The 10,043-nt window shown below is 49.9% G+C and overlaps 1 protein-coding gene across 1 annotated transcript; it reads right to left on the bottom strand.

Moving 5' to 3' along the window:
* Positions 1-1,608: 1,608 nt before the first annotated feature.
* Positions 1,609-8,108, bottom strand: LOC136440451 (uncharacterized). Its single transcript, XM_066436500.1, has 7 exons — positions 5,827-8,108; positions 5,312-5,654; positions 4,887-5,066; positions 4,296-4,580; positions 3,561-3,771; positions 2,655-3,141; positions 1,609-2,050 (listed from the first exon to the last, which is right to left on the bottom strand). Exons 1-5 carry the CDS (start codon positions 8,106-8,108, stop codon positions 3,721-3,723), a joined length of 3,141 nt encoding a protein of 1,046 aa, XP_066292597.1. The 3' UTR covers positions 1,609-2,050; positions 2,655-3,141; positions 3,561-3,720.
* Between the last annotated feature and the right edge of the window lie 1,935 nt (positions 8,109-10,043).

Genomic DNA, 10,043 nt, shown 5'->3' with positions numbered 1-10,043 from the left:
TTGTAAACCACAATGCCCGATGGCTTATAAGGCAGACTTCAGCCCCTTCGAATCGCGCAAAGTCAGAAACACACACACAGACATGATCAGACCAAGGACCCCCTTGATCAGACATATCGCCAAGCAGATTTATCGGTGGCAAAGACCGTATCCAATTGGCAAAGGGAGTTTTAATCGCCACCGATGCGTGGAGATAAACACAGACAGACAGACAGACAGACGCACATATGAACACCTCAGAAACAGTAATGTTACCTCACGCCCTTCGAAGTAACAAGTTTATTACACATACTTCTAAGTGATGAGATAATCAAACGCCTTCGCCGTAAAGTATGCCGGTAACGTTACTCACTAACGTTACGTACATCATATTACATGTAAGCTTGATTAAACCTCCTTGGTACATGCTAGTTTTATCAAACATTTGGCCAGGTTCCCTTAGTCTTCAGTCAATGTAGAACGCAAAGGAGCCTATGGTGCCCTGGCGTCACGGTAAAGGAGCGAATGGTGCAACCGCACACTAGCTCACAGTAACGGGGGGAACACATGATTCTAAAGGCGGTAAATGTGAACGTTTACGTCACAAGTAGAAATATCCAGATCGTAAGGTAAGTAGTCACGTGCCGAGGCCGGAATTTTCCCTCACGTCTGGCCGCATGGGATTCCTGTGTCTATACCACCAACGATACCAGAAATGTAGATGCAGAATTAAAACCCTCCCTGACCATAATGAGATGAATATAGGTCGGCGTAAAACGGCTACATTTCAAGCCTGTGCCACATTTTTATTTTCCATCCACAACTCGTCATACTGCTGGTGGTATAGGTTTGATCTGGTTTGATCTAGACTCCTAGCCTGAGTACCAGCCTCCGTAGACGTAGTGACCGCTGGCTCAAAAAAATTCGCTTGCTAACCACGGACGTTGGTACTCAGGCTACTAGACTCCGCCAGGCCTTCCTACCGGGGCCCCGGGTAACAAAGGATCGTAGAATTCAGTAATAAAAGGGAATATCATTTGCCAGAAGTCAGTCCGCAGGTAGGCTAACACAGTGCGCCTGCAAGTGAAACCATACCAGGCCTCTGGCGACCAAACTTCCGTGGAATATATTCTCCCTATAGGATCCTATAGCGGCTGTAGTAGTTTACCTTTGAATTTGATAGTATGGTAGAGATCAGGGAGGTTCTGCTTGGTTACCATGGTTATGGCAAGCATTTTCTCTTCATATTTCGGATGAGATCGATTAAAAGTCGAGGTGTTGACAATTGACACAAATCGATTTTTTCTCTTTTTTTCTGCTGCCCCGTTTTTTCCCGAACCGCCAGATCAAACCCAACTATATGGTAGTCACACTGGAGAGTCTGCATACACTCTTCCGGGAGGCCAAGGAGGTTTTAAATCATAGATTTTAAACCCTCCTTAATAGGTGAGGCGTTAGTATTGAGGCGTAGCGAGCTATTCGGCCGCCCGGTCTGATTCAGCCTGGGTTGTGTGGGGCCGTTACCTGGTTACGAGAAAAACGCGAAATAGTACGTCATGCCCTAGCGAGGGGTATTAGAACTACAGGTGAAAACGCGGCTCTCCATTCGTTTTCACATACATTCATACATTTATCCTTTATCTGGTCCATTACTCATCAGAACTGAAGCCCATCTAAACATTGTTGATATAGTGCAAAAGTGTAGAGAACTGGAACGCTAGAACAGCACATTGTGATTTCAAGAGTTTGGAAAAGTCGAATAATTGTTGAGGGCCGGCTAGTGAGATTAGGGAATTGATTCTTTTTCAGTCTATATCTGTCAAGACACAACTTTTGCCTCCCAGAAGGCACCAAAATGTCCAAGGAAATTAGGTTCGTCTATCTATCTCAGATGCATTAGACTTGTCGGATTGGACGACCTTGGCCAGTTAGAGGTGAATAAAAATCAGCGGCCCTCCAATTATGTAGACCGTTTTTACTGCAGAGCGGCTCGGCGGTTTCTCCTGATGCCCGCTGTCTCCGGGCTGACGGATGGGCACTCCGGGGCGACAGGGGTCACTTTTCATCACAGCTACATCGGAAATGTAAGAAATATATTAATGAGTATGAATTTCTGGTACGTCTGCGATTTCTTGCACCTGACTCCCTCCAGCTGACTGAGGGAAATCGCAGCCACTACTTTGCCACCCGACCGAAACCTCGGCTTGGAAAATAAGCAGGGCAAGGGGATTTCTTCTAGCGTCGTGCACATTCCGTTTTTTTAATTGTCCACCCAAAGAGTATTTCAAAACTAATCTAATCTTACATTCGGATGAATGATCAATGAAAGCATCAGAAGGGGTTGGACTTGGCCATGTTTCCAATGGATACAGCTGGTTCGTTCTGCTGCCGTCCTATAGTTACCCTCCATCTGCTGTTGACACAATTACAATTAATAATAATTCACCAGGTTGTATTATTTCAGCCCGCAGGTACCCATGTGAGTAATGAGGCTGTTGTAACGCACTCGAGGCACCTCCTCGAACACGGGACCCCCATTTTTCGTCTCTTCCGAAAGACGGTGCAGCACCGACAAGGATACCCTTCCCGGGATTCAGCTTTAAAATTACCATCTGCAGATGCATATGAACAAACAGTGCTTTGTTGAAGATGATGATGTTTGTAGCTTAACTTACTGTTGGCGGTGTTACTTCAGCAGTTGCGAGAGGCACGGGCCATTGTACAGGAATCTTCGGAGACGGCGGCGCCTGTTCGACAACTGGAGGAGTTACTTCAGCAGTTGCTAGAGGTTTGGGCCACTGTACTGGAGTCTTTGGAGGCCGTCTTTGGAGTCTTTGGACACCCCGGGCTGGTGCTGTTTGCTGCGGATCCTGTACGAACAGCTCCCACGTCGGGGTTACCGGTGACGGTAGCGGTGTCGGAGGCATCGGGGGGAGCCCCTCCAGCCGGCCGGGGTACACCTGCACCTTGGAGGCGGCGCCCCTGCCCCCGTCTGCCAGCTTCACGTCGAACTGCAGCACGCGCGGCCGCTCGCAGTAGAAGGTGAAGTTGACTCCGTAATGCGAGCTGGTCCTTTTCTCCGGACGGACGGATTCTTCCCTCGAACGTGGCGCAGATCTGCTCGCCTTCCATCAGCACGATGGGCGGCGTGGGCGTGCCCGACTATGGAAACAAACAAACAAATAGACATGGAGGGCATTCATTCCGAGTTTTTTTTTTTTTTTTAATTTCTACGCAGAGCTTTCCGCGCTAGCTAAGAGAATGCATCGGGGTGGCAAACTCCAAAGATAGCTGCGGTCCCAGACATGACTAAATTAGAGTTACACATGTACATGTACCTTACCTTACCTTAGCACCTTAGTTCCTCCCGTGCCTTTGAGGCACATCGGGCCGTCCTTCTCCACCTGTCACGTTGCTACGCCTCCCTCACTGCCCTATACCAGGAGCTGCCAACTGCCTCAAGATACATGTACATGTACACCAGTCATTAAGAGAGACGTAGTTATACATAGTTATCTTTGCTGCGTTTGGGATTTTATCGTAAGATGCATGAAGGCTCTAGATTTACTTCTCGGCCTTACCTGACACTCGAACCCTTCCCTTAGCTCGGCCTGAGAGATGCGGTCCTCCACCCTGTCCCTCAATACGCACTCCAGCCGGGCCGTCATCACCACTTCCTCCCGCCACTTCTTAAAGATAACGATTCTGACGAGTCGGGCCCGGATGTTCTTGGTTACCACGTCAATAGTTCTGGTAGGGTCCTCCAAGATGTCGTAGCTGACAGCAGCGAAGCTATTGGAGAATATTACCACCTGGCTAGTACTAGCTTTAGAGGTGTTATTATATCGACTGCATTTCGGCAGCACGCACCACACTGTCATCAGTAATTGCGTTAACGCTATGCCTCAGTTCCAAATAAAAGAATCGTCCACAGTAGAGCACATACATGGAATTCATCTGGACAGCAATTTCAGCTTTCTTTCTTAGAGCATAATGAAAAGTTGTGGTGTGGTAGCCTCCGTTGCAGACTCCTTCCCGGCTGTTTCCCAGCTGCTTTATTTTTTTAAGTTAGAAAACGGTAACTTGAAGAAGATAACAGCCGGGAAACAACCGGGAAGGAGTCTGCAACGGAGGCTTGTGGCGTGGTTCGTACTGTGAGGGAATCTTGACGAATTATGCTTCATACCAAGGACATTATATATATATAATGTCCTTGTTCATACTCATAAAGAGTGATTCTCGAAGACTTCGTTCTAGGACACCTTCGGCGATATCGGAACACATGCAGCCCGCTCCTTTGCCCCACTGAAACTCACCCAGCTCTGAGCCGATCGATCTGTCCTGAAAGCCACCTTTGACCCCTGCAGGACGATGGCCTCCACGGAGTTGGTGATGTCTTCCCATCTTCCGCTGTCGTCGCAGCTGAGAACTCGGACGCGGCCGCCCCTGTCCCCGGGAGACAGCGGCAGCACCACGGTCGCAGGGCTGCTGAGGAGCAGGTTCTTGCAGAACTTGACGATATGACTCATCCCGCGGATCCCGCCGATCCCGTCCTTTGCCGCAGCCGCGCACGTCAGGGTCTCCGCATCCACGGGCAGGACCTTCGGTTGAACCAAAACTCAATCGTTAGTACGGGAGTGAACTTGTATTACGTCTTAGAAATGGAGCGGCATGTACGTCGGATTGAAATGGTGTTTGCTTCATCGGTTAAAGGAAATGGCGTCGTGGTGGCGTAACGATTAGGGTGATTTGTCCAGAACCAAGAGATCCTGGGTTCGAATCCTCTGATATGCTCCGATGCTGTGCTCTTGGGAAAGGCACATTCGTCACTTCCGATACCTTGCCCTACGGCCTCAAAAAGGCTTCACCTTCCTTGAATGGAGCCCAGTAAATTCTAGATCTCTTACCTTAAACCCCACCTGTTGAGGGCCGCAGTCCCTGGGAAATTCTATCTGGACGTCTGTCTGTGGAGAGGACCTCAGCACCGATGGCTGCCCTGTCCCCACGCTGTGGTACCGCTCAAGCGGCCGCGCCACCACCGCGAACTCGGAAAAGTGCGACACCTCCACTGTAGCAAAGTGCTGTGCCTGGAGGGGCAGAAGATACTGAAGATCACTGTATGTAAAACAAGGAATACGGAATGCATCCAGAGGGCGTAAGACTCTCACTGACACCCTCAGGACAGACCTGGGACTCGGTAGTACAGCCGCCAGTGGCTACGGACGCTGATGGAGGACTGTGAGAGACGACTTGGGTCATGGAAATAAACTTAAGTTTCCAACAACATTCTACTCAAACTGTAAGCGTGTACTGGGACTCAAACCAGACTTACCGACTGGTGCTGACTCCGCGTGCTCAGATTCCTCCACGTCTGTCCGCTGTCCCCCGATGTCTTCACCACGTACTCCTTCTCGCGGTGGAACCTGGGCAGGGCGTGCGGGATGGTTAGCGCTACGGGCCGGGCGAACCTCAGCCCCGCCGGGCGCATCTCCAGGATGTCGCTGACCAGCAGCTCCTCGTCCCCAAGCGCGACGGTCTGGTCACAGCCGTGCGGGTTCAGCACTGCCGAGATGACGGAGGTGTCCACCCTAGTGGCTCCACGCGGGATGGCAAGCCTGACGCCTGCCGGAAGGTCCAGGTACTGCATGGCGGGTGCGGCTGCAGAGATCCGGTACCTGTTGGTTCATGACAGACAATCAGAGTGAGCTATTCGAATCCTACTGACTCTGCCTCTTCACAAGCAATTTCAATATGCAATGAAAACGTTGTCAATGAATTCTTAAATTCTTAAATGAAGTCTCTTAAACTTTCAAAACGCCAGGAAAGGCTACAACTTGAGACACTCACGTGAACTGTTTGTTGTATTCGTCTGGAACGGTATCACCCAGCCGGAGTTCCTCATCCACCTCCAGAGAAACCGACCTTGCCGTTGCCATGGAGATTTCGTCCACAAGCCCCTCCATCACCTCCATCACTCGGTGCCATTCATCATGCTCTTCCCAAGCGACTGACCTTGCTGTTGCCTTGGTGACTTCCATCAGCATCTTCCCCATCACCTCCCACGCTGCGGAGTCTACCTGCGCGGCGTGTGTGGCCGCTTCTTCTGTCATCCTCCTCTTCGCCTCCTCCATCATCTCCTCCATCACTCCCCACGCCGCACCGTCTAACCGCACTGCTTCTGTAGCCACTCCGAATTCTTTTGTCAAAGCCGCGGGTACTTCTTCCAAGATCCCTTGCATCACCTTCCAGGCCGCGGCATCTAGCTGAACAGCGCTTGTCGCCACTTCCTCAGTCATCACCCCAGTGATTTCTCTTAGAACCGCTTGCATCACTTCCCAGGCTACAGCATCTAGCTTTACAGCGTTTGCCACAACTCGTTTTGTCATTGCCTTCGTCACCTCTCCCAACAGCTGTTCCAACTCCCCCCACGCCACAGCATCCACCTGCACCGCGCATATTGCCACTTCGCTCGCCGGTGCCACGACACCTTCTTCAACGAGCTCTTCCATGACTTCCCACGCACCAGCATCTACTTTCACCGCGCTTGTAGCAATTTCCTTTAGCAGCAATGTTTTTGCTTCCTCTATGAGCGCTTCCATGACTTTCCATGACGCGACATCTAGCTGCATTGCGCCTGTGGTCACTTCTTCCGCCATTGCCATGACGCCTTCTTCTAAAAGTTCTTCGATGACTTCCCTCGTCCTGTCATCTACCCGCAAGGCGTCTGCAGCTACTTCTTCTGTCACTGATCTCGTCGTTTCTTCCAACAACTCGCCTGTTATAATCGCCATAGCCTTCTCTTCACTCACACTTTCTATGATAACCTCCTTCACAAGACCTGGCATGACTTCTTCCACCATACCGAGGAAGATGTCCTCCGAAAGCGCCATGTCAGCGAGTACCACCCCGGTGACATCCGACACCAGGTCGTCCCACACCCGCCCCTCCGTCACGGCCGCCATGTTGTCTGCCAGGCCTTCCATGATTGTGTCCTCCACAACCTCCGCGGCGACGCCGACCGTGGCCTTGTCGAGGATCTCGTCTGACATGAGCTCCACTAGTACGGAGACGACGTTTCCCTGGGAAACCTCGGACTCCGGCAGCGCTAGAGCCGGGCAGCTGTCAAGGATGAGTCCGATGTTTGTCCCGGTCTGTTTGTCTCTGAGAGTCTCCCTCAGGTGGTACAGGGAGAGCGGCAGACTGGCCAGACGGCGGTTCCCCTCCAGATCCAGCGTCTCCAGGTTCAGAAGGTTCCCGAAGCTTGCGGGAAGCGCGCGAAACTTGTTCCCGGCGAGGTGAAGCCGCCTTATGGAGGTCAAGTTACCGATGGAGTCCAGCAGAGTCTCAAGGCCGCAGTAGCTGGCGTTCAGTTCCTCGAAGTTCGCAAGATTCTCAAGTCCTTCTGGCAACAACTTTAAGGAGCAGTTGCCCTCCATATCCAGTGTCTTTAAGTTTGAGGGGACGTTCAGCGCCAGATCCCGCCGGCTGTTGTTCAGCCTGTTCCGCTTGATCTCCAAACAGGCCAGGCGCCCCAGAGACTGGACCGAGTCCGGGATGCTCTCAAAGGCGTTGTCGCTGAGGATGAGGACTCTAACCCGCTTGAGCGCGGAGACGCCGGGCGGGAGAGAAGTCAGCTCGTTCTGAGACAGGTCCAGGGTCTCCACCGCTGCCAGGAGAGTCAGATTCTCGGGAAGCGACTTCAGCTCACAGCCGCTCAGAGCGACGCGCTTCAAGTACCGGAGCTGCTTCATTGATGCCGGGAGTGCGGCGAGGCGGGGATTTCTGGAGAAGTCTACTCTGCTCAGGTAGGTGCATCTTGAGATGTTCCCGCTGACTTCTCTGACGTCACAGCCCACCGCTCGCAGCTCCTTTAGGTTGGTAAGACTCGCGATGTTCACCGGTATGGAGCCCAGAGGGTTGTCGGACACATCCAGGAGCTCTACGTCCTTCAGACTGAAAACAGCCGAAGGAATTCTTCTGAGACATTTGTGCGAGAGATCGAGTTCCGTAGAAGAGCTTGTCTTCCCCATTCGCTCCCTTAGATTCTCCTCCGTCCAGCTGTCGTCTGTCTTTTTTCTCGCGCCTTTTTCTCTTGGCGATCGTCTCGTTGACTTACGAGCGTGATCCATTTCTTTAACTGGCCAGTCTTTTGTCGTGTATGATGTCCTAAAACGACACAATACGTCTTGTTTTTCATTACAGTGTGCGTCAAGCTGCCAAATCTATAGCATGTGACCAAAGGTAAAGTGTTCATATCATGTCAACTTAGATGGATTCTACATTAGAGAAAAGAACCAATCCACGTTATAAAGGCATCATAACTTATCATATCACAATTGTATAGTAATTGATATTTGTAAAGTTAATGGAGGAGAATTTCTTATAAGCCCTGTGGGCTTGTTTTCTCCCCCGGCACGTTTCTTTTGAATATTGTCGATTATTTCATTATTGCTTTTATGTTTATATATGTGCGAATAAACCAAACCCAACCAATCATGACAACTGCTACACCTTTCAGCATTGCTAACCGACAAGAGCGTGTCCAATAACTACAACAATCCGTAGCCAGACCTACAACCCGTACACTTCGCCGTGCGACGCGCCGCACGTGCAGAAACGCTCGAATATCCACCGATGTGGTCTCTGAACATTCAATAAAAACAAACTCAAGAGGACTTGTAAATATTTGTCCCAGTAAAAGCTACTGCGAACTTCAGTGCGGAGATTGTTTCAGAGCAAACACACCGGTAATCGGGGTCGGCAGGTGGGCACTGTCACCGCTGCCTTCGACATGACACCGATAAGGGAAAAGCAACGGCAATACAACAGACAATAACGACAGTTTGTATTACATACAGGTGGCAGAAGGTTGTAAGATTGCTCTGCTGACTTCAACAACCTGTACTTGTCTTCCGGCAAACCACATTCCCACGTATAACGATTGTAACACACAACAGTTAAAGATACAACTTGCGAGGTTATGTAGGATGCGATCAATATTACCCTTTGAAGCTTCTCTGGGCCATTACTGTTGCCACAGCGAACAGAATAAGACAAAACCAAGCTTGACTTGGTTAGCTGCCATCGGGAACATGGCTCGAGCTTCATGCAAGCATATTGGTGATCAGACAGTTCATTCACATTTATTTATTTTTATTTATTTATTTCTGTATTCTTTTACTAGGGAAGCTCCCTCAGTGGCTTCGCACTGATTTTCAGGGAGGCCCTAGATACACATATACAAACATACAAACAATACACTGATATATACATAACATTTGTGCGTGATAACAAAATCATATCCGTACTCATAGTCCATATCGTGCCAGGTCGTAAGGATTGAAGGTCAGATTTCCAACTTTCTTTCATTTGCAGCGGGTTAGAGGCAGGAGCCTCACCTCCTGTTTGTAGAGGAGTGACAGTTGCAGGTACAACATGTTTACACCAGCTGTAGAAAAGCGGTTTTATAGGTACATACTATGACATCAAACAAAACAGCAAGAATGTGGGGCGCACGCAAGTTGGAAGTAACTTCTATCAACGTTACCACAAAAAAATAAAACGAACAAAGAAAGAGTTACAAATATCACAAGACAAACATGCACGATTCCCGTGGCGTCAGTAATGCACTAATCAATAATCAACATGTCTTGTGACCACAGTGATGGACATGCTAGATTGTGAGCACATGTTTCACTACAAACTACCTTTGTTGTCGACACTTCAGTTCAGTTCAACTTGGTCGGGCATGAACCATCAAATTTCGACTTGCAGACTTTGCGAGCTGAACAGCCCGTCATAAGTTGTCAAAAGGCGAACAGACCAGTTCAGTGACGAACAGTAAGGTAGTGGAGCAATCCGGAACAACAGCACGCCAGAGTAAACACGGCCGCTACAAAGTCTGTCCGGGAAACTGCGCGTTGTGGGCAGGTGCGTGCAGTGGATTATCAACCTGACTGCCTCAAGTTGACAGATTGTCAAAGGTTGGTTTATGTTCGCCAAACAAAGATTATTTGCTGCCGCGGAGGTGCTGAAGATTAAAACGTAATCGTTTAAGAGTCTTT

The sequence above is a fragment of the Branchiostoma lanceolatum genome, chromosome 8 (assembly GCF_035083965.1).
Source record: "Branchiostoma lanceolatum isolate klBraLanc5 chromosome 8, klBraLanc5.hap2, whole genome shotgun sequence".
Lineage (NCBI taxonomy): Eukaryota > Metazoa > Chordata > Leptocardii > Amphioxiformes > Branchiostomatidae > Branchiostoma > Branchiostoma lanceolatum.
Note: the sequence above shows the minus strand (reverse complement) of the source record. Positions and strands in the feature narration are given on the sequence as shown.